At 42.2% G+C, this 25,080-nt stretch overlaps 1 protein-coding gene across 2 annotated transcripts in view; it reads left to right on the top strand.

The window, feature by feature from the left end:
* Positions 1-286: 286 nt before the first annotated feature.
* The window catches only part of ctif (CBP80/20-dependent translation initiation factor), a 42,924-nt gene continuing 18,130 nt past the window's right edge, over positions 287-25,080 (top strand). For both annotated transcript variants that reach the window (XM_068704721.1, XM_068704720.1), the window contains exons 1-8: positions 287-436; positions 8,662-8,899; positions 9,197-9,268; positions 10,875-10,997; positions 11,477-11,550; positions 12,993-13,097; positions 13,255-13,333; positions 24,189-24,265. In XM_068704721.1, coding sequence (XP_068560822.1) covers positions 8,723-8,899; positions 9,197-9,268; positions 10,875-10,997; positions 11,477-11,550; positions 12,993-13,097; positions 13,255-13,333; positions 24,189-24,265 — 707 coding nt within the window. In that variant the 5' untranslated portion in view covers positions 287-436; positions 8,662-8,722. The remainder of the gene's footprint in view (positions 437-8,661; positions 8,900-9,196; positions 9,269-10,874; positions 10,998-11,476; positions 11,551-12,992; positions 13,098-13,254; positions 13,334-24,188; positions 24,266-25,080) is intronic.

Here is a 25,080-nt window from a genome sequence, read left to right as displayed (position 1 = left end):
AGTACAAGACTAGAGTAAATGTACTGCAATTTTAAAGAAAACGTGTGTAAAGTGTGCTGTGCTCATATTTCATCGTATTCTATTTTATTTAATCACCTGCATTAAAACAGTCTGCAGCAGGTAGGGAGGGGGAAGTGTGACACGTCCAACCAGTTATTAATCCGGTATCTTCTCAAGCAACGCTTGCAAATAAAACTGAACTCCTTTTCCCACAATGCCTCGCTCCTAAATGCACGTGTCACCGCTGCCAGCGAACCGGACTGAACGTCACATTCCTGCATTCCCTTTTTCCTTAGGACGTCGGAGTTATAGCTACCGCTAGATAGCTAATCCTCTTCCCCACTTTTCTTTTTGATGAAAACACACCCATGACACGGCGGATTTGATCTCAGGAGGTGATCCCGGGTCCACCAGGAGTCAGAATCTCTCTTCGGGGGTGAGGATTTATCTCGTTTTTAAGCCGGGGGTGAAGGTGCCTTGTCGGGTTGGAGTGCAAACAATCGTTGTGGTCAGATAACAGTTTTACAAGATGCGCTGGATTTTGCTGCGAGTGAGCAGCCTGGTTATGGTCTGGCCTCAGCTGGGCAGACCTGTTGATACAGCACAGTTGACAGAAGGGTGGTTGAAATATCGCAACGTGTGGCCTTGTTGTTTACTGTTGTAGCTACTTAATAACTAAGCTAGCGTTAGCCCCCGGGCTGGTTAGCCGCAAAGCTTGCGTCACCATTGTTACCGGTGATACGCGGGCAGACAGACGCGCGCAGGGTGTGGAGGCGCCTCCAGATGTGTGTCTTTGTGCTACTTTGACAGGGACAATGCGGTGCAGTGAGTTGGACAACGTTGCCCGTAAAACGTCCTGTGGAAGATGCAGCAGTAGGCTAGAGGATGCACACAGTGCTAGTATCCCACAGGCAGCATGGGCGTGGTTAGCAGTGCAAAATAGAAGGAAAAAATGCAAACAGTAGCTAAGGTAATGATGGGGTCGGTATGATCAGTTTGGTTTCAGTAACGTTATACGTGCAGGACAGGAATGACAGTATCCTTTCAATAGATATCAGTTTGCCATGAAAAGCAGCTGAGCATGCTGCAGCTCAGCAGCCTGTCCAACAACAAAGAGAGGAGCACAGCTGCTGCTAGTCTGGGGCAGGATAGACACAATCACTCATATACTATGACCATATATGTATATATATATATATATATATATACTATAGGATGTGACATATCTTATGAAAGTTGAAGCAAATACAATCAGTTGTATTTGGTTTGCATAATTGCATAACTTGAATGAATGTTCGAGTCATCTTGTCACTATAGGAGTTGTCTGTAGGAGTGCTGCCTGCTGTTTTTTAAGTTACAGTCTACTTCAGTTTGCTCATAGCATTCCGGAGATTCCTGCTGTTCAGATACGGATTGGATCAGAGTGACGTTTTAAAGGAATGTTTGCGTGCTACAACAAGTCACACCACAGAGACCCTCCTGACCTAAAAGTGACGAGATCTGTCACATTTTCATGCAGAAAATTAAGACCAAATTTTCATGAATTATCTTAAAAAGACAGCTTTTTCAGGGGAGACTTAACCCAATATTCCCGCTGCTATAGAGGCACATGCTAATGAAGTATGACTACTTGTAAGTCTGGTTCAGCCAGTGTTTGTATTCATTGTGAAGAGATGTTTAACTTGGCTTAGTGTCTGCCATCTACCCAGTCTACCCAGACTGATATGTAACTTTGTAATGACTTGTATGCTCTCATGGCTGCACAATATATAAGACTCAATCATGTTGTTTTCTTCAAGACTGGCATGTGAAATTCAAGTATCATTTTCGGTTCCTCTCTCATTAATCTGATCTAATCTGTGATCTTAGGCTCTGTAATAAGACTCTGATGAATAGAGTTTAAACTTGGCCTGAGATACAGCTTCATTTCGACCGTGTCATCACCTCAGTGATGTGTCATCCCAGCACATGTGACCGCTGCATTGATGTGGTGAGTGATCGAGGCGGTGAACTCTGCTCTCGGAAGGCCGACCGGTGTCTGAAAACGATAGTAACCTTTGGACCTCACGTTAAAGCCACCGCTAAGACACGGGGTAGTGTTGTGATTCGCATCCAGGTGTGTGCGCGCGGCGTTTTGAAGAATGTGGAGGAGGAGCGCACAAAGCTGCGTGCTGTGGAGAGACTGGAATGCCTGCAGTAAACTGGAACACCCTGACTCAGCCTGCGTAGCACAAATCTGGCCCCAGTGGGAACTGCTGCTCATTACGCTGCCTGAAATGTATGGATGAGTGAGAAGGACACCATGCAGGTCACGGTTGAGGAATCCATACAGAGATAGCAGGAGGCCTTTAGCTTAGCGCAGGAATGCAGAGTCGTTCTCTCTCTCTTTTTTGGGGGGGGAAACAAGCAATTGCTACAGAACTATTGTCACAGTCTTTCTATGGCCGACCTTTTTGTTCTCGGAGTCACTTGTTTTTGTCATCATCACATGTGTTCAACCCCAACCAATAATGGCTGCTGCAGCTCTGTTGACGACGGACCTTTTGTTGCCCCTCTTTTCACTTTTGTTACCTGCGCTCCATACATGTTGTGAAGCCCGTGAGCTGAATTGCACACCCTCACTTGTTTGCTGTGGTTTGTGTATGTGGCTCCAGACAGAATAGCATTGTTGGGCTACAGTCCCACAGCATCGCACATACCCAATGCTCTCCCATTAGGTCACTAAAGGGGCACAGGGGGACAATGGGGCTATTGTTTTAAGTGAACACACACATACACTTGCCCCCCCTCTCACCCCCTACTAGGCTGTCCTCTACTGGTCTGTTCCTCTAGATTCAGGTCATCCAGCTCAAACTGTACGAGTAAACACATTTACTCACAGCAGCTTGCTACTGTGAATGAGAGGCCAGAACTACTGAAGTTGGGTTGCAATGTGTCTCGAAACATGTTCCTTATTTTTAGTGTTGTGATCAACCTTTGCACCTGTTGCTGCATGTCTTCTGGGGACATCTTGCTGAAAATGTACAAATATTTTGTTCATTCTGCAGAAGAAGAGCGGCCCCACAAATCTACTCTCCAATGATAGTCTACAAAATACTAAAGGACACTGTACCAAACAAGATTCAAGATTCAAATGTTTTATTTGTCACATGATTCTCATACAATATGTGCAGTGAAATGCAAGGTAGCATACTCTTAAGGCTGTGCAAGAAAGGCCAAGTTGTGCATCTGCAGTCTGAATTTTAAAGACAATTTTGGAAAGATTCTTTTTTTTTTTTTTTTTTCACACAGCTGACTTACATTCATCAATATGCACACAGTGTACATTATATAATCAGCCTTTTCTGAGATTGTGCTGTCTGTTGCTCCTATTACATTTAACCTCTCTGAATAGACTACTCTAAAGTATATTTAAACCCAAGTGTTAGTTTGATAAGCCAGCCAGTCGGGAGTAGACCCGATCAGGAGAATTAGCAGCTCTGGCGCTGCATGTGGTGAGAACGTTGACTTGGACTCCCACTGGGGAGACTTTGTCTCATGATCTGCTCTGTTTGGGTTCTGGGGATTATGGTTCTTACCGTTTGCTTGTTGTGTAACCATATCAAAGGCTGCAAATCACTGGTGGCTCAGAGCTTGTTTTACTTTTGTTATGGTACGTGTTGTATTGTTTTGCTGGGCCTCCCTTGGGTGTCTACTGTGGTATTGTGCTTTTGGAGCTCAGGGGATAATGGTTTAGCATAGCCTCGTTTTTTTGGCTTTATGTTGCAGTTTCATGCAGAGCTGACTTCTTTATATAAGTATGAAACTTCAGAATATTATTCCAAAGTCGTACTTGAATCAGTACTTTGACAAATGTTCACGACAAATAGCCGAAGTGTGTCCCCATTAGAGTTGAACTTGTTTCAGTGAAGCAACACTAAAAGAGAGAGAATGAAGCCTATTCCTAATAAAAGAAAAAGTAAATGTTGAGTTAGTCCAAGAAAACAAATTTCCATACATTTCCTATACATTGCTCCAACAGTTGCTGATATGTAACACTCCTCCTTCAGCAGGCCTGGGAATGTGTGAACTCCCCACCTCACCCTGTGTCACGCACTGAGTCTAGTTCCTCTGAAACAAAAATAAAGATAATTGCATCATTTGAAAGCTTTTGACGCCCCAGTTTGTATGCATGCATCGGACTGTGTGTCAAATGTGTGGATCAGTTGAGCCGGGAGGGATTTTGCACGATATGTCTATGATCACAATTGTTTCTTTTTGCAAGTAATCAATCTATCATCAATCAGTCGTGAATGGATTTGTCTCCGCTTGTCAAACAAAGAAACAGTGTGCTGTCCAGTGTAGCGCTGTCTGTCCGGCCAGTTCAGTGTCGACCCGGACGGTGCTGGGCTTCAGGCACAGTCTTCCTTTTACTGCTTCACATTTTACAGTCTTGATCTTTCTCTGCTGATAACCTTCTCTGTATTTCTGTTTCTCAGACCCTCTGAATCATCGCTCACATCTCTGAATAGTTCAGCGACTAAAATAAACTCCGCTGCCAGTTTTCCAATAAACCCTACCATCATTTAGTTTATTATATTCAGCCTTTGTTGAAACTGACTCAACTGTACGGTCATTGTAGCTGCTACAGTTATAGTGTTGTTGAATTATACTGTGTTCCATTTTTCTATTTAATGAATATGGAGATGATCTGATTAGATATTTTAGAAAGAGTAGAAGTAAGCTTGTGTTGCATGCTGATCTACCATTTCTTCAGCTACAAGCACAGCAGTGAAGCTAGAAGTGTGGCAGGCTGTGTTTTGTTGGAACACCTGGTAGAATTGAGGGAGGGAGAGCGAAAGGGTGGAGACAGGAAAGAGGGGAGGAGTCAGGGTTTGTGGGACTGAAGGATGTAGTTTGAAGGGGAAGGAGAGTAGTGCAGACGGACAAAGATAGAACGGAGGAGGCCGGGTCTCACACCATAATGGTCCATGTTACTACAGACAGGCCAACGCTACAAGCCAACGACAAGTTAAACGATTCAAACAATTCAATAAATAGTCGGTCCACGGAAAGATAACCGGGAACTATTTAACAATTGATTCCAGCTTCTCAGTTGAGAGTGTTTGATGGTGTTCTTTGTCTTCTATTATATTACACAACATACAGTATTTCTGGGTATTTGACTGATGGTTGAGCAAAACACAGAATTGGGCTGTTAGAAGTTGTAATGGGTATTTATTTTCTGAGATTTTCTAAGATTTAAAGGGCAAAGCAATGATTTACATTACATTACAGTCATTTAGCAGACGCTTTTATCCAAAGCGACTCACAATAAGTGCATTCAACATTGGTAATCAAGAGAACTACTAGTCACCAGAAGTCATAAGTACATCTCCTTTTCCAAACAAGCATCTAAGAGCATGAAGCAGAGCATAACTCAGAGCCAAAGTACAGTGCAGAAACAAAGAAAAACAGTTAGTGCTATAAGTAATACGAATACAATAAGTGCGACAAGCTAGTATGAATACAATAAGCGCTAAGTGGAAGGCTCAGGGTAGCACTTCCTGAAGAGGTGGGTTTTCAGCCTGCGCCAAAAGATGGGCAGCGAGTCGACTCTGCTGATTTAAAAGAGAACACCACCAATGTGTCTTTGCTCTTCTATAAAATTTGTCAGACTCGCAATTGGTAGTTGGTAGAACTAACGATACAACAAAAATGTGTTCCACACACTCAAATTGTTTGACACCGGACAGTTTGGTTTGAGATTTGGGTGTTTTTTCTAGTAGCTACATTAGACCTTTAGCTGCTAACCTCCAGCAGAGATGAGAAGCAGGTATTTTCAAACTTAATGCCCCAACCGATGCTGACTCAAATTATGCCGCTTGGAGCATGGGACGATATAAAAATTTCATGTCACAAATATACTGGCCAAAATAATTGCGTTTTACGATATTATCTCGATAAACATAAAAAGTATGCTTAAAATATACTGGAATCACTTGGAGTCAAACATTTCTATTGCATCACAGATGCACGATATTCATGATTTTCCCGATAATGGAAATTCACCACGATCGACTTGTTGTGAATGTTCGCTCTGTCGTCTCATCTCTAGCTGTTCCTGGCTTTAGTCCCAATGACTCCTCTCTCTGGCACCCTACAGGGAAGAGGTTTGTCGTTTCAGGTTGTGGACTCTCACATGAACATATTTACTCTATAATGTCAATAAGTTAGGAAGGCAAACTTCTGAAGATCATTGATGTTATGTTGTTAAGTCCACCGTGAAAGTAAAGCAAATGTAGCCACCATCTAAAGCAGAGTGGTGTGTTGTGACAGCAGGACAGAACAGACTTTGAGTCGGGTCTATGACAAAGAACCAGTGTTTACTTTGGATATTGATGATGATGTTTTTCTGGGTGACTATATAGCATACAGGCCTTGTGATTTGTTGGTCCTCCTGCACATAAACTAATTTAAAAGTATCACACAGAAGCTAAATTGGAACGGAATTGTAGGTGCCCAGACAAGAAGACTGAGAACTAGAGGAGTGTTGTATTAATGGACGCTGGGTCAATACAGCTGTTGGCAGCCGCTTCCCCTCAGGCAGTAATTCTATACTACATGTCAAGGACAAGAGTAGGACATCTGACTGAGCTGCAACCGCCACCAATATGCATCAAACCCATTGTTGCAACATCCAGACTGCTACTATTGAATGCTTCTCCGTTCATTTAAACTGTGTCGTAATTACCCGGTATAACTCAGCCACTAACTGCAGCTTCAGATGTCACCTCACTGTTGAAATGAACGGGCTTTTCAGTCTGATGATCGGGCCACACGAACTAGAATGTGGTGTGACCTGAATGACTGGGTGAGAGCGGTCTGTTTCAGAGCCGAGCTGGGACAGATGTTGGTGTTGCGGCATAAATAGTCAGATTTTTAGGACGGCACATGATCTCGCAGGATTAGGACACAAAAACTGGGCTAGTAGTTCAATTTGAAGTTTTCCTATGCTCTCAAATCACCGTGAACATTGAAGCACAATTTAGATTTGTGCAGTTTTTATAAAAACACTAGAAATAAGTAATAAGTTAATTTAAAGACAGGAAACTAAACTTTCACACAAAGATGAAGTTAGTGCAAATATAAGTGTCCAGTGCCACACGTGTGTATATGTGAGCCCATACATGTACTGTATGTGCATATACAGTACAGTAACCCATGAGGCTTTTTACATCACGTGTGCTGGTTGTTTAACAAATACTGTCTTCAAGGCAGCTGGTCCGCTTCTGTAGCCCGCTGGCTGCAAACCAAAGGCCAATCAAAACCCCAGCAATATGGATGGATGGATTATACTCCAGTAAATCAGATTAGGACATGGTGACCCTGGTACATAGTATGCAGAGATTACAGCAATAGTCCTTAATGTACAAGAAAGCACTATCCATTCTTACCGCCGTCCTTGAGCCAGAGACTGGTTCAGGCTCCGGTCTCTGGCTCCACAGGTGTGCTATACTGAAGTTGACCCTGAGGTCTGATCCTCTGAATGGAGCACTTTTCCTCTTGGTAATACTAACTGAGTAGTTGTAAACATGATTTATAGTGTTCATGGAACACAAAAAAAACAATATAAAGTTGTGTTTTTGTCATTCTGTTGAAATAGTTGGTCTAATAGTTGGTCTATCTATCCATTTACTTTGTTGTGTTGTTGATAAGATGCTACGTAGTTCAGCAGTTGGTGAGATCAGACATGATGAAGCAGAAGAGTAAACTAAAAGTAGTCTTTAGGAGATAGCACTTGTCTTGACCCTGGCGCTAGATAGCCCTGTATCACAAAACCACAGCAAAGAGTTTAAACTTTGTGGCGCTGACTTGTTGCACCGGACTCCCCAGCGAGTCCCCAGGGCTCAGCAGATACCATTCTGCGGGCTCCAGGGCAATAAATCCTCTTTGCATGGCTGGTGATCAAGCCATGATGTAAAGGAGCTTAGCAGCAACAGACAGCCAGGCATGAAGCTGCTTCCCTGTTGGCCACAGGTCAGGTGATCACATACAAAACACAGACGGGAGAGAGACACGGGGAGGGAAGAGGTTGAAACACAAAGGGGGGGAAATGGACATGGGGAGGTGTGTGAATGGTGACACCAGAGGGAGCTTGGACAGGGAAATTAGCAGAGATTAATCTGAGGTTCTTCAATAACCAAGACCCTCTTGCTGTTGGACATGTTGGAAGCAAGCAGTGCATGCATATGGATGTTTGTTGTCAGCAGTGAGGTCATGTTTCTTCTTTGAGTTGAGATTAGCCGAGGTGAGAGAAACTTCACATTGTTATTGTTGGTGCTTAAGGCTGCAACTAACGATTGTTCTCATTTTGGTTATGAAATGACAGTAAATTGTCACGGTAATTTACTGTAATATGAGAAACTGAAGTATAACATCACATTTCAGAAGCTGGAAATGGAGAATGTTTGGTGTGTGTGCTCTAAACATGATTAAAACCATTCATTGATTATCAAAATGAGTGCTGATAAAAAATTTTGTCAATTAAGAAATTGATTCATCTACTAATTGTTTCAACTGTACTAAACAGGTTTTGGTGTTGGAGGTCTTATTGTAAACACAAGGCCAGCCTTGAGTGCTCTAACATCCCCCTGTATCCTTCTCTTCCTCCCTTCACAGGTCACTTTCCTCCTTCCCTTCCCCCTTCCTCCCCGTCCACCCGTCTCAGCTCTGGTTCGTCATGGAGAACTCCTCGGTGGCGTCTGCTTCGTCCGAGGCCGGGAGCACACGCTCGCAGGAGATAGAAGAGCTGGAGCGCTTCATTGACAGCTATGTGCTGGAGTACCAGGTGCAGGGGCTTCTGGGAGACAAGGCCGATGGCGACTTGGACATGGACAACGGTGGCAAGGTGCCGCAGGTCAGAGCGCTATTACATTAATGGATGACATATGCTCCCACAAGTCCCGTATCTGTAGGCAGCAGTGATTATTTGTAGTGGTTTGTATCTTCCAGAACAGATAGATGGAGTACAACCTGCATCAAACCAGCTGCCCCTATCGTTGTAATGTGTATTTAAATCCTCCACTACACACTGCGGCTGGAGGAAAAATACCAGAGAAACTTTACTTTGTTTATGGTTTTTGTTTACATGTACACAAACCCCCCCCCCCTTTCACAAATGATAGCACCTTCTCCACCCATTTCTTCCCACCAGTGGACAGATGACTGTAACAACAAGAAAGATGGCAGCTGGACGTCTTCACGGGGGAGAGGCTCAACCAAGCCAGTAAGTGTGTGTTTCAGGGCTCTACTTATTACACAGAGTTGGAGGTGAACTATCTTGAATCAAATACAGTCTGTAAGGTCTTCGTCATGGATCGGTCGGTTTGGACAATACCAGAAGAAGTGACTAATTAGGGATTCAGTTTGTTGTGAAGTTTGTGGTTTGTTTGTAGATGAAAAGTTAAGTTGGATTAAGATTCTGGTTTAAAAAACTTAGAGAAAGTTAGAGTTTAATAAGTTTTCTGCTCTCTCAGAAATCCCAGGCTGGATCTTAAACCAGTTTCTGTCTTTTTCTTCCGATTTTTTTGTTCTTTTTTAAATCTCAAATCACTTCCACCTTCTTGCCCGGTCCACTTTCCATGCGTCTCTTTGCATCTCTACTGTTGCTTCCTGCACACTTGCTTCTGTGTCCTCATCCCTTCCTTTACTTTCTGAAGGCTCTATTTAATCAAATCTTACAGCACACAAAACATGACAAAATCTATAAATACAGATAATAAACTATGGAACATGTCAAGCTACGTTAAATCGGCAACAACATGGACCTGTTAAAACAACACAAATCACACAAAAAAGAACTGAAGTGCTCATAGCTATTTACCTCCTGCTGTTTTGTTTGACAGATAATATTTGATGCAGCACATTTCACAAAATGTCTTGTTCATCATCTGAAGACTGATTTATTCTTCTTACCCAAGAAAGCCATGTTGCTGGCTACCAGTCCTGCATTTATTCCTACATTGTGAACCAAAAAAAAGGAAATCATAGAAACATTTTCAAAGACATTTTCAACATACATGAACATAACAAATGTTACAACCATATAACATTAAGGTTAACGTTAAGATTAGAGTAGAGTAGTCCTATTTTTACCCCATAAACGGCTGCAAAATATTCATAAACACTACTTCAGAGTATTGGAGGTGAGTAAACGGTGTTTACGTGTGTTGAGCCTCCACTACAGCCCCCGATTCTACTCCCATGTTGTTGTTGTTGTTGTCCTCTTCTGTGCTCATCTAGACCCTCTGGTCACTGAAGCATCGCTTTGATTGAAGCGTAGGTTTGCTCTGCTCTCTCACGTCTGTATGTCGGTGTATTCTTTCCCTCTCTGTCAACTGCTCAAGTGTGTGATTAGAAGAGACTGTAACACCAGCCGAAAGCGATCACCGCCGCTCGTTGGCTTGCTTGTGGTTGCTGAAGACAAAGTATGCTCTTAATGACTAACGTGGGATGCTGTGAGGCTGCAGTCGGTAATTAAATAACCCTAAATTAATTATCAGTCAGTTTGTGTGCTGTACAGTCTGAGGTGATTTAGAGTATTATTGCTCCCCAGAGATTCATTGGTATGACTCACCAGGAAGTGAAGCGGCATGGGTGAGAGGTTCAAAGAGCAGAGTGAGCCAAAACATGAGGGAGGTAAAGAGAGGGACTAGCACTGAAATGTCAGAATTATCAGAAAAGCAGTAAAAATGGCACACATGCTTCCGGTGACAAAAAAGGCTTATTTTGCGTTTTCCCCACTGTGATTAACTCTGACAGAACATAAAACAGGTTTTGAATGAAACAGAGCACACAGTCTTTTTCTTTTGTTCCCTCTCTCAACTCCACAGGACGAATGGGAACACAGCAGTAACGGCAGCACCGGTTCCAGGCCCAGTTCAGGGTCCAGACCCGGGTCCGGCTCACGCTCCGGCAGCAGAGGCAGAAACAACCAGTTCACAGGGCCTGCCATGGTACAGATACACCTGTGTGTTTGTCTTCTACTGACACCACATTCCCTCAGTGTTGCTAAAAAGATCACCTCTAGAAGACATGAAAGGGAACGTTTCGGGGAGACTTTGAGGGACCAGTACTTTGGTTACTGATGTGTGTCTTTTGAATGACAGGAGCATTTACCAGGCAAAGAGGGTCTAATGGTAAATGCTATTGAGGCACATTTAGGTGTAGGATCCAACATTTTGGAACATGACTCGTACTACTAGTAAAACTACTTTCTTAAAGTGCAGTATTAAAAGACAAAATAATACTACGTGCATTGACTTAAGAGCCTCTTTAATTCATACATATTTTTATTTCACAAGGAATCTGCTTTTCTAGAAGAACAGTTCCAGTGGTGCACCCGTTTGTGTTTGTTAAATACTAAGTATGTGATAGTTCGGTAAGAGGTGTTATGTAGTCATGCTGAAAATATTTTTCCTCGTGTGTCATCTAGAACGGGAACAGAGACGGCTCCTTGGACATCCTGGGGACAGACATATGGGCTGCCAACACAATGGACTCACGCGGGTAGGTTTATGCTGTACAGTCCACTGGGCCTGGATTCCAGCCATAGTTTCTTGAGGGTCATATGACTGATTTAGACACAGAGTCTTCTCACTGAGTCTTTGACTCTCTTAACCTGACTTTGCTCGGCTTATCCACAACTCACTTTATTCATTTGAGGTCTTGAAGTTTTCTCCTGGTTATCCCAAGACAGTATTTCCCAGCTTTTGTCTTCAAGGCCCCAGATCACTGCTGACATTTGTGTGAATAAAATAATATATATATATATATTTAAATAAAATGCAATAAGGGACATCATATTTAAAAAGCTCTGTCAGCTTTCTCTGTAACTCTAATGATTTTTCAAACAAGAGCCAGACCTGTAACTTCCAGGAGAAATAAAATGACTGAGACGGTAATCAAATTCACTGGAGGGAGGACTGGTTGCCATGGTAACAGCTACCTAAGATCCGGCCACGTTGGCAGATGTGAGCACACGGTGAAGGGGCCAGTGGATGATGTAAGCAACTCTGCCTCCATGCAGGCCGAGATAAGAGGTGTTGCATTGTATGAATATTGAATTAAAAAACTGACATTGATGACTTTGGAGTCATTTCTGCCCAAACCACTTAAAAGTTCTCACCGTGTGAAAGCAACAAGTGAACCTTTGTCCGTCTCAAAACAGAACATGTTTGTAGATTCAGTTTGAAGCCGTTCGTCGTAGGGTTGGTGGTTTTGGTCGTTAATTTCTCCCAATGTTTATGCACAGAAAATAAAAGATGTCAGCAAAGTGGATGTCATTGTTTTTAGCAACAACAAATTCATATTATAACTAACAATGCCTATTGTCAAAATACCATAATAAACAGTAGCGCAGATGCATATTACCAAGCTTTGAAGTTTGCTGAATTCTTCAGGTCTGTTTTGTCAAAACTATTGTTCATTGTTTGTCTTCATGTTGCATTTTATTCATTTTTTTTTAATCTTGTCAGCCAGCCTCACCTAGTGGTGACACAGATCCATTGTAGCACCTTGTAGTCGGTGATTCATAGAGCCTTTTATTAAGTGTAGCGGCCTCACCAGCTCCCAGTCTCTTGTACCAAGGTTGGCACGAGTTACCGTGCATCAACACATACTTTTCTGCCAAAACAGTTTTGATTAATGCACATTAAATATTTCTGCATGCGTTTGTCTGAGTGCTCCTCTTACGAACAATAATCCAAAGCAGTCACGTACTGCCGTGCACTAATGAGGAGGTACTAATATTGTGTGATTGTGGAACGGTTTGCTTATGTTGCTGAGCCGCTGTCAATCAAATCTGATCAAACCAGTGTTAAACTCTGAATGAGTAACAACCAAGAATATTTTTATTTTCTTTCCTGTGTTGTCTTGTACTCTTTCCTTGAGCCTGTGCACGGATACTGCGTCTGTTTCTAACCTTAAATCTCTTTGTCTCTTGGTCGTAGAGGTGCTGGTTGGGACATCCAGCCAGAGAAGCTGGACTTCAGCCATTTCCACAGAAAACACCTCAGAGGAATACCAAAGCACCTGCCACACATTGACAGAGAAGGGTACGATCTCTGTTCTGCTGGTGCTGCTCTGCTCTGTCGTAGCATTGTTTTGATCATCACATATCATCTCAGCTAAGCCGTTAGGATTGTCTTCTGTCTCTAATGAAGCCCGTTTAGATCCACCTGTCATCCCTGATGGTTGCTTCCTCTCTTTTAGGATGAACAAAAACAAGTTTGAGGAAGATGACGGTATAGACATGAATGACATAGAGAAGTTTCTACCCCATCTGCGTACTGTGAGTCACTGGTTTTCTCTTTTTATTTTAAGAAAATGCCTCTCTCTAGATAGTTTTCTCACTCTGATTATTTGTAAAAGCAACCTTATGTAGTTTGGAAAGCTCTTCTTCTGCACTGATCGATCACCATAACTATAACCTGACCATCAATTAGTTGGTAGAGAGTGACCCCTGTTGGCGTAAAGGAAGAAATAATAAGTGTATTGACCAGAGCAATGGTGCTGTGGTAAGGTCCAAAATGACCAGAATATGAAACATTGTGGCAAAAAAAAGGAAAATTCATCTAGTGTCAGTTTTTCTGTAGAATACTAATCAATACATGTACAATCAGTCTGTATAGATTCATATTTTTGTTATAAGTGAGACTGGTTGATCATAAATGAACATTTGGTGACATCTGCTGGTCAGATGCTGAAGTGAGCTTTAACTAAGTGCTTCAGAATGTTATACTGCCCCCTGTTGGTTAAATGTATGTACAACATTTACACCTCAAGCCAATAATGTCTGCAGAAAAGTTATGTAGGTTGTTTGTTTCTGGCAGTTTGATACTTCTTCAACATGTTCTGAGCTCAATTTAAAAGAATAAATACCTGGGTCCAAGTCTATCATAAACAATACTTAATTGCTCATATATACGCTCCCCGCCCCCGTTTGTTTCCTTGCTGAACTTCAAGGTGATGTGTGTTTCAGCCGGGTGACAGAATTCACTCGAGGTCGCCAATGTCAACCTCTTCTCTTCCTTCCTTGCTCTCTGAGCCAAAATGTCTTCCATCTTTCATAGTGTTTGAGCCAGTGCCTTCCTCTTTCCTTCCCCTCTTGGCTGCTGTAGCAAAACTACGTTTCAGCCTCTCGTATTTATTTTTTCAGCCAAGACGGGCCTAGTTGCGCTACCAAGATGGCTTCCTCATTGAACGGCTCCCGAGCCAAGATTGCCGTTTCCGTTTATTCAGTCACAGCCAAAAGAGGAGTCGGCTGCGTTTGTCCGATGAGCTCGGGATCGGATGTTGTGTGGGCACCGGGACACAGAGCTGGGGACTGATTGCCACATTGTCTTTCCCTCACATTCCTTAGCTGTTTCTGACTTCATCCGTCCTCTCACGGTCTCTCTTCCCCTCTCTGTCTGTGCTGACTGTCATGCCCTGGCATCTTTAAAGTTTCCCCATAACCTCTGCCAGGCGGAGTCATGCAGCAGTGATGCCAGGCCACTGTTTGTTCTCGCTCTAATGAGGCCATCCACCGACGATACCCTTATTGGTCTGGGATAGCCCCCAAGGCAACTGTGAGGGCACTCATGTTGGTATTTTCCACTGTAGTGGAAACCACACTATAACATAAATAACTGAAACCACATTCAGACTCCCGTTGAACTGCATTGGAGTGGTTTGCAATCAAGAGTATGGAGAAGTTATTCTTTGTGTCATGTTAAATGTCTAAGTTGTTTACCGGTATCAATATCATTTTATTGATCAAACATTTGTATTATACGTGCACTGTGCCAGTGTTATGGGAAAGTATTAGTATTGGATTGGCGTGATTACAAATCACACCAATATAGAACAAGCCGTGTGTGTGTGTGTGTGTGTGTGTGTGTGTGTGTGTGTGTGTGTGTGTGTGTGTGTGTGTGTGTGTGTGTGTGTGTGTGTGTGAGAGAGAGATTGTTTTGTATTATAAGATGTTAGTACGATGGTCTGTCTATGTACAGTCTGGCTGTGAGGATTTCTGCTTTCTCTTTTAATACACGCACACGTCCGTCCTCCTTACTGTAACCAACACAGTGGTATGTGGCAGGGGATTTTATTTGTGCTATTACAACACATGACTGGCTGTCATGTCTCACTTTTTAGCTTGTGTACATTTACTCAAGTACTGTACTTAAGTACGAATTCAAGATACTTGTACTTTATTTGTTATTTCCATTGGATGCTACTTTATTCATCTTTTCATGACATTTCCGAGAGAGATATTGTACTTTTCACTACACTACATGTATCTGTTATAATCATTACTTACTTTACAGATTAAGATTTTACATAACAAAGCAAATAATAAACTCATAATAGAATACAACACATTGTCACCTCATTACTGCAGAAAAAGTACTTTTAATTGTGATGTGTTCGGTACATTTTTATGTCAATACTTCAGCACTTTTAGTTAATACTTAGTAATGGAGTTACACCTCCAGTTAGTGTACGGAGGGCAACGTCACCCAAAGTCTCCGTCTACATTCGACACTTCCTGCGAACATTCACTTCCCCTTTCCATGAGTCGGAATATACTTACAAATAGCCCTGGGATAAAGGAAACGTGTGTGTGTGTGTGTGTGTGTGTGTGTGACTCTATGAGAAAGGACTTCCTCCTTTTGCCCTCAGATTGTGCTGCACCTCTACCGGCCTCTCTGGAATGTCAACCTGCACATACAATGAGTCTGCCTTCACATCCAGCATCAGGTTGTAATGACGGAAGCATTCAGGGGTCAGACATCGAGTATTTAGCTGTAGATGTACGTGAGGTATCACATGGATTCTGAATAACAGCACAAACAATGTTACAGCAAAGATACAGTAATAGGATCAAATAAAATAGCAGTAAAACAATCAAGAATAAAAAAAACACGTTTTTAAAACATGTTGCTTGGCCAATGTGGGTCATTCCACGGCAAAAGCAAGAATCATTTTGATAAATTTATTTTGCAGATTATGTTTAATACATGGATTTCTGATTAACTATCTACTGTCTTGGGTTGTAAACAACAACCCTTCCTCCCTGGAAGTAAAAATTTGATGCCGCAAGATGAAATTCATCTCGGAGAGAGACTCCAGGTGACATTACAAGCTGTTGATTTGACGATATAAACTAGGGTTGAAAAGCAGAAAATCCTCCTCTTGGAGAAGCTGGAACCAAAGAATGTTTTGTGTTTTTGCTTAAATAATCACCGTTCTCCTCTCCGTCCTTCACGACACTCAAACTGTACGGCAGCATGGACACTCGACCTCACTCACATGGTGTTTGGCGTCGTCGACATCATCATGTCAGCCAGCATGAACCTCCGTGTTGTGAGGGCCACGGCGCCTGTGTTGGTATACTTGGCTGTTCCCGTACCTGAAATATTATCAGCAAACGTCTGTATATCCACACATCAACAGCAAAGTGATGCACACACATCTTTCGTGACCCATTTTGATATAAAATGTTGCGTTTGATCACACGACTCTCACCTGTGGGAGTTTTCTCATCTGAAATAGAGTGGGTGCTTCTGTTTCTGTATGACTGCTGTGACCTGATGTTCTTTCCCATGAGGTGATTTATTGGCTGCGGAGATCGTGTCACCAGAGTCCAGGCAGTATCCATGAGAGGCAGCCTCAGCGTGCTTAGAGCTGTAAGCTGTTATCAACAGCATATGGCATGTTTAAAGGAGAGGTTTACCTTTTTGGGATATATGCTTATTTGCTTTTCTTTCCGCAAAAGCGAGAAAGCGTATTTACCAAAACTGTTGCTGTTAAAACACGGCCATAGCAAACCAGTTTTCTCGTAATTTGTAGCAGGATACAAGTATATACTATACATTTATGATTTGTTTTGTATTTTATTTCTAAGTGATTCACGTGAAGGGGTTTTTCTCCCACTCTGTCAGTGATGAAATAAAAAAATAATTTAAGAATGGAGGGCACCACAGGAGGAACAGAAGGTTAGGGTTCGCCTGAGCAGAGCGGGAGAAACCGGCCAGTCATTTAGGAGACATCCGGTCTCTGATCCGTGAACAAAGCCATCCAACAGTGAAACAAAGCCGGAGTCTGAAGCTGAGATATCACAGACTGGTTGGCCCCTCCGTCTGGAAGTGTACGTGCCGCAGAGCAGGACTCCAGTTGAGAAGGGACACTGGGGGTGGGGTGGTCTTTTATGGGCGGTCTGTCAGCTGTCAGTTTGTCTGAGAGCTGCATTCCACTCATAGCATTTTACTCTCACACATTTATTGTTCCTGTATGTTTTTTGCTCACCTCAAACACACTTCTGCGGGTCTCTTCTATCATCTTTTACCTCGTCTCCCTCTGGTTCTTCCTATTTGCCGTTTCCTTTTTCCTGTTCTCTTCTGACCACCATCATTACACTCCGCCCCCCCACTCCCCACTCCCCCCTTCTGAACTCATGCCGTCCTTCACTCCTCTCCTCCTCCCCTCCATCCTTCAAATGTCGGTGGGCAGCAGAACAATATCCAGGGGGTCATGGTGACCGGCAGCCCCCTCCCTGTGGTCTCTTCCTGCTATTGTTCCTGGTCCTACTGCCGCTTGGCTCCGACACTCTATTAACCGCACACATACTAACCTAATCACCGCCGTACACTGCGCTGCTCTCGCCTCAATCACTGGAGACTTGAGAACATATATGAAAGCGGGATACCTTGGAAGATTAGTTATTTATTCAACAATAGTGCACCAGTGACTTGATTTGTTGAATTTATCACATTTGAAAGACCGTAAATATGTACACACAAACAAGATTAACCAAATGTATTCTATCGCAAGTGCATAATAAAGAAATGCATTGTAAAACAGTTGACGATGCGGAATAACAAGGTTAAAAATGAGGATAAATTGCTTTCATGCACCCTTTTTCACTCCCCTCCTGAACTGATTTATATACTTGGAGTATAACTGCTGTGCTAAATCCCTAGAAACAAGGTAACCTCCAGCCTCTGCCATAATGAAATTCATTTTCTATCCCTAGTATGTGTTTATGATGGGCTGAGTGCTGTCCACAGTGTCAATTTATGGTGATAATATAGAGTTTCAATGTACAGAGCAGCCAAAATGTCCTGCACAAACCCTGTACGCACACAAAGGATCAGATTCTGCAGAGAAGATGAGGTGCTGTCAATGTAATGTTGTAATGTAACACAGAGAGCACATATGATTGAAGTCTTTTTTTTTGGGGGGGGGGGGGCTATAACAGCTGTAAGCGTGTGAAACCTGCTGCTGCAGCAGTGGTTGTCGCATGATTATATTTCTGTAGGGTACTACAGGTTATTTTCCTCCCTTTCTCTGACACTTTGATCCCACAATGGCTCCATCTCCTCCTGTAGCTAGACCCCCCCCCCCAGAGTCCTTTGATGTGCCTGTCTATCTGTCTGTGCTCTGCTGTGGCCGCAGCCTCAGATCACTTATTAAATGAGACACGGATGCCTGGACCTCACATTTTTTCCTCTTATCACCGATCGCCCACCATACCTGACTGTGGCAGCTTTAAATCTCTTCTTTCGGTGTGGTTGGCAGGCATCAGCTGCAGAGCAAGTTACATGAAAGGCCTAAAGTGGGCATCATGAAACACGGAGCAAAGCTTTTACTACAGGTATTGTACAGAAACACTATTCTAAATCGTAAATTTGAACTTGATTTATGACTTAAGAAAGCTAGACACGTCCAGGATCACAACAGCAGCGTGTCGGAGCCAATATCGAATGGTATAGCACTTCCTATCGCCTAATTCTCATAGTAGGAATTCACTTTTCAGTCACTCCGTAGTGTTTATGAATCCTAAAATATTTATTTAAATTTAACACAGTTGAGATTTCAGTGGTTTCTGGGCCCAAATCAGAGATCGTAAACTCAAAGATAAATGACACTTTAGCACCCTGAAATAGAAGCACTGCATTGTGGGGAAACTAAAGAATCTTGCACTCAAAATTAGAGCAAAAATATTTTTGCAGCACACTGATTTGCCAATTTATTAGATATACCTTTCACAAATGTAGACGATGACATCATCAAGAATATTTCTACTGTTTATGGAGTTAAAAACATTTCCACTAGCAGCTTTAAATTGTCTTTTTAAAACAGTCCTAGCTAATGGCACAGTCATAAGTAGCTGTGTCTAATGGACACAGAAAATAGAAAAAGTAATCGGATGTTATTCATTTGGGCAAGACGGCAAAATGTCCAAATTATCTCAGCCTATATATTTCAGCTGCCCTCTCTGTATTTTATGTGCTTGCTATCTTGTATTCACAGTCTCTCTTGTTTTCATCTGTGTCTCTCTGTCTCTCTCTCTGTCTCTCTCTCGCTCTCTCTGTCTCTCTCTCTCTGTCTCTCTCTGTCTCTCTCTCGCTCTCTCTGTCTCTCTGTCTCTGTCTCTCTCTCGCTCTCTCTCTCTCTCTCGCTCCCCCCCCCCCCCCCCCACACACACACACACACACACACACACACACACACACACACACACCCCTCTCTGCTCTCAACGACCTGTCCTGTAATGCCACCCCTGGGGCAGTTTTAAATGTATTGCTTTTGGCCGAGGGCCCTCGCAACATAAATAAGCTGAGAGAAACAATGGACGGACTGAATGAACATCATACCAGAATTGTTGCACACTGGAAGGGGCAGGAAGACGTGCACTTCACTTTCTATGCTATTGCAGAGAAAGTTCTATAATCATCGTTCTCCGTTTCTATTCTTCATATTTCCATCGCCATTGGCTTTTCTCACTTCCTTACTTTGCTCCCTTGTTGCTTATACCCCTTTCACGCTAAAGTGGCGTCATTGTTATGAATGGATCCACAATGGTATCTGACCCGGGTCAATGGCCTATCCGTCAAAACCTGCTGAAAAATTTAAAAAAATGTTTTCGATAGCATCAGGGGTAAAATGTAATGACTAAATCATGCATTACTTTCAAAGAAGATATGTTGTTGCTTGGGAGCTACGTGGTAAAAAGGACACATCCTCTTTTTGAGCATCCTTGGTCGCCTCCTTCAGTGACCTGTGATTTTCTCAGGATTGCTACGTGGTGTGTCAACTTCCTGTCAATGCAGACGTGCACATGAAACACCCTCTCCTCCCCCGATCAGGGTTGTAAAGTTGACAGCAAACCACTTTTTTTTTTTTTTTTTTTTTTGGTTGCTGTGTAAGCCGTTGGCTGTTGGCAGTCTGAGTGACAACCGAGACTTGCTGTTGAGAATTGCTCTTAATGCTCGTGCTTTACTTTTCAGCCCTGCCTCCAAGACAGAATCTACTGACTAACGAATCAGATAACTTACTCCACTCGCTATGTCATCCTAACTGTCTCAGGGATATAATGACCTCGAAGAAAACAATGAACATATTCAACTCTCATGGATCTGAAGTCATCATCATTGGTCCTAAATCGCTCAAAGAGCACATGCTTCCTCTGTGTTGACAGCTCCAGTCATTTTCATTTAGTTATTTCCTTCAAACTTTACATGAATCGCGTTGTCAAAACTGTCTTTTTTTTGTAATCAAAACGCATCCACATCCGTCCTTTTCATCGACTCATTAAGCTCCTCTATAGTCTTTTCTTCCGGACACCTCCAGGATCCTGCTCGGCGACGGCCAATCAAATGCGCTCAAACACACACTGATGCTATATTTCTTTTTGTAGCGCTAATGGGGTAATTCCGGTGTTTCCCTTGTGATTTCTGAAATGGAGGATAAATTGACTGTGGCTGTGACAACTTTCTAGCTTTATAAAATCATGTGTGATGGATGCTGGTAGATCTATTACTCCTAACTGAACCCCGCTGGATAATATTTGATGTTCTCTTTAGCTGTAGCAATATATTCACACCGCTCTATTTTCCATATGAACACTATAAAGACAGATGATAGGGTGGAGAGGTATTTTCCTGGATCAGTCTCTTAATCCACATTAGCAACGGAAACTCACCTTTACCGAAATACACATAACTCTTGATAATGTATCTATTATTCAATGAATTTAATCTTGATAGTCTTTACTCTTACAAATATAAATAATGCCACGGACAAAATCTCTTTCTCTGTCTGTTTCTATCTGATCTCAGTCTCTTTCCCACTTTACACCTCCCTCCCCCTCGCCATCCCCGTCACGTCCACAGGGCTCGCGCTGCCTGCCATGAGGTGAGGGGTCTCCTGGCTGGGGACCAGGAAGGCCCACGCCTCCCTTTGATCTACCCCGCGCTGGCTGCTACCTGCAGATAGCATATTCACACACACACACACACACACACACACACACACACACACACACACACACACACACACACACACACACACACACACACACACACACACACAGCGCTCTCCCTTTCAGCCACAGAGACAACTCTACATCTCTCACTTCCTCCTCCGATTCTGTCTGATGCGTTACGAACTGTGCACACAGCTGTGGGTCTAAAGCTTCTCTCTAATGCAATGCTGCTGTCCATGAAATGCTCATTTTTTTGGGGATGTCGGCAATTAAAAAAAAAAAACATTTTTCTCATTTAGAATATCTTAGTATTTGGAAAATATTACAACTAAACGGTTTTAGTTAAAATGTGTGGTGTGCATCATTTCTGTGTGTGTGTGTGTGTGTGTGTGTGTGTGTGTGTGTGTGTCTGTCATCTGGTTACCATTTGAAGGCAGAATTACAGCTAATGATATCCTTGAGGAAAACTACAGTAGCTAAACATGCAACAGTTCCTCCGTTTATTTCTTTTCTTTCTCCACCTACTTTTCCTCCCTGTCAGGCGGTCCTTTGAGTCTGGGGAAAAAAGCAGATTTTCATAGATATTAATACTTTTTGGATTTATACGTAAAGTCTCTGCTCGAAGTAAAGCTTTGTTCTAGCAGACGGTTTAAGTGTGTGTTTGTTTGCCCATTTCTGGATATTACTGTGCCACATGTATAGATTGCACGCTCACACACACACACACACACACACACACACACACACACACACACACACACACTTTCTGCCTCTCACATCTGGATTCAATCAGAATCCAACAATCCCTTAGCAGCCTCTCTAAGAGAGAAGTAGGTTAGAGCAGCAGTTTCAAATAGCAAGCAACCTCATTAGAATATCTACAGTGTGCGAGTCTGAATATACTGTATGTTTGTGCAAAAGAGAAAAGCAGAGAAATCTATGGACACAAAAATATTGGTAGTGGAGAGTTTTTACAGAATAGTTTACAACCATTAATTGTGACTTCTTCTTTTCTTCCTTCTCTCTTTCTTTCTTAACAAAAATCTCCCCTTTTCTTGTCTTGACTGTAAAATCCACCACAACCTCTTGCTACATCTCTACCAAATACCAGTGGAAACCAAAAACATCAATGCAAGCAAACTGTCTTCTTCTAGAGCCAATGGAAAGAGGATTAGACAATAACCAATATAGCGTGTATGGTGGTAAATGATTCACTGAGCATGAGACGAGATCCATTGATATTGAACTCATTGGTTTTAATTAATTCCACAAAAGGCATTCAGTAATAGTGTACGAGTGACTTTATCTGTTAAATGTATCGCATCTAAATGACAGTGAATATATACACGTAAACATTATTTAATTATTTTGGTATACAGTACTTTTTATCTAGAAAACAAGAAAGGAAGAAGTGAATTGTACCAAGAGCAATAACAGTGCACCGAGCCCCACCTCCCTCTTTACAGACTCTGGTCACCTTCTTACACACTGCATTGGGTTGAGAGGTTGGGGAAATTTGGGGCTTTTTGCTTTGCATCAGCCTGCAACTATTTGCTGTACAACACACACACACACACACACACACGATTCTCGATCTTATTGACATTGATGTTAACTGACACAAACTCTAGCATCCACAATTTATACAGTGTACAGTATCTGCTTGTAACAGGATGTCTTGTACTCCCGATGCACAGCAGTTAGACACACACACACACACACACACACACACACACACACACACACATACATGTACTCACACACATTTATGCAACAGCTACCATTGCACACTGTCTGTCTACACGACAGCGCTGGTCCTGTAGCTACAGTGCCGGTGTGCTGTTTGATTGACAGGGCTGATGTTTAATGGATGGTTTTATTTGTTTTTTTACAGGAAGGGAATTTATGTTATACATTCCATGATAATATCATCTACCACAACCACATGCCAAACACAATGTATATAACTAAATAAATAACTAAATCTATTGTTTATTTACCTGAATAACTTATTATGATCTCGCTCTTCAAGTTTTAATATCAATAAATATAGTTTTTGAAGCAGTACTTTGCCCGAGGCTGTTCCAAGAGTTTTCAAATTCTGAGAAATGTTTGGACACAGAGAGAAATAAATTCCATCGACACCTTGAAGTCTTGAAAAGAGAACAGTGCTGCATCTTGCCACGCAATATTATAAAAAAATTGTGATTCCAGCAGAGGTAACATTACACAGCTTTCTCTCTCACACAGGTGCCTCTCTGTCTTCCTCCCGCTTTCTGTCACACACACACACACACACACACACACACACACACACACACACACACACACACACACACACACGTTAGCTCTCTGTTATAGCTGAATATTGAACCAATTAGTCAATAATTGATTAAATCATTGAAGTTAATTTATCACGCAAAAAAGACTAAAATAGAATTTTCTAGTTGCAGCTCCTAAAATGTGAAAATTTGCTGCTTTTCTTTGAACATCATTTTTTTTAATGTCACCTCTGGGAAATTATGATGGGCATTTTGTTTTACTTCTTTCTGACAATTATAAATGAATAATCAATTAAACTAATCAACAAATGATTTGGAAATTAGAATAGTCATTCGTGGCAACCCTAATTACATCTCTTTCTCTTAACCTCTCAAATTTGACAAACTCTTCTCTTAATCTCACTCTGTGGAGTAAATAAGATGCAATTTTTTATAATCATGACAATGTTGACATTTTTTAAATAGGTCTGGCATTAAAGAAAATAAAGAACAAGGCTATAATTTGTCTATTCTTTTTAAAAAGCAATCAACTTTTGCATGTGCAGTGGTGAAGAATTCCGTCGATACTTTCCACAAAGTGATCAGTCGTCTCTTCTGTGATTTGTTTCTAACAGGTCTTCCCACCTCTTCCTAATGAGGCAGAGATCGCACACACCAAAAAGCTCTTCCGACGGAGGAGAAATGACCGACGGTAATGACGCATGCAAGCTTACACACACACACACACACACACACACACACACACACACACCTACCTACCTCAGTGAGAGGGAATGTTTTTGCTGTTGATGTCAGATGTCAGTGCACAGCCAGTCCTATAGCCTCCTCTCCCCCGCCAAAGCAACGTCAAGACAGGAATGCAGGCTCCACACTTCACTGCAGACAGGAAAAAGAATAATATTAGAAAAAAAACACTGAGGAGACATTCAAAGTTTTATTCAGTCAACCGTGTTTGCCCTCAATGCTTGAGCTTTCTTTCTTTTCATGACTATGCATTTACTCGTCGTGCTTTGTGACATTTAACCTCGTTAACGTCGTCTCTTTAACTCTGACACTCAATGTTTTTATCCTGGCACATCTGCTTTAATTGTACACACTCTGAAATCTAATTTCACCCAAGTCTGACTTCATTGAGACCACGTCCTTAAGAGAGAGAAAAAAAAACAACTCTCTCTCTCTCTCTCTCTCTCTCTCTCTCTCTCTCTCTCTCTCTCTCTCTCGTTTTCTCGCTCCCTGCCCTGATGTCACTGGAAAACTGTTCTTCAGTTGCTAAGAGACAAGCAAAGAGAAAATATTTGGGTTGTATTTGTGGTTTTAAAAAAAAAAAAAAGAGGAAATTTTAGCTCTACCAAATGGACAAAAGCACTTTCATCCTTGTTTTTAAGTGCAGAGAGTAATTGGTTCTGTCATGCGCTATTGTGTTTATGTGTGATGGACGCAGCACAGGCCTGGCAAAAAGAAGGGAACAAAAATATAAACTTGGACCAAAAGCAGTTTGCTTAGGTT

This window comes from Cebidichthys violaceus, unplaced genomic scaffold (genome assembly GCF_023349555.1).
Source record: "Cebidichthys violaceus isolate CVI_PGR_0920_01 unplaced genomic scaffold, fCebVio1.0.p SCAF_99, whole genome shotgun sequence".
NCBI classification, from domain to species: Eukaryota; Metazoa; Chordata; class Actinopteri; order Perciformes; family Stichaeidae; genus Cebidichthys; species Cebidichthys violaceus.
This window is presented reverse-complemented; position numbering and strand designations above follow the sequence as displayed.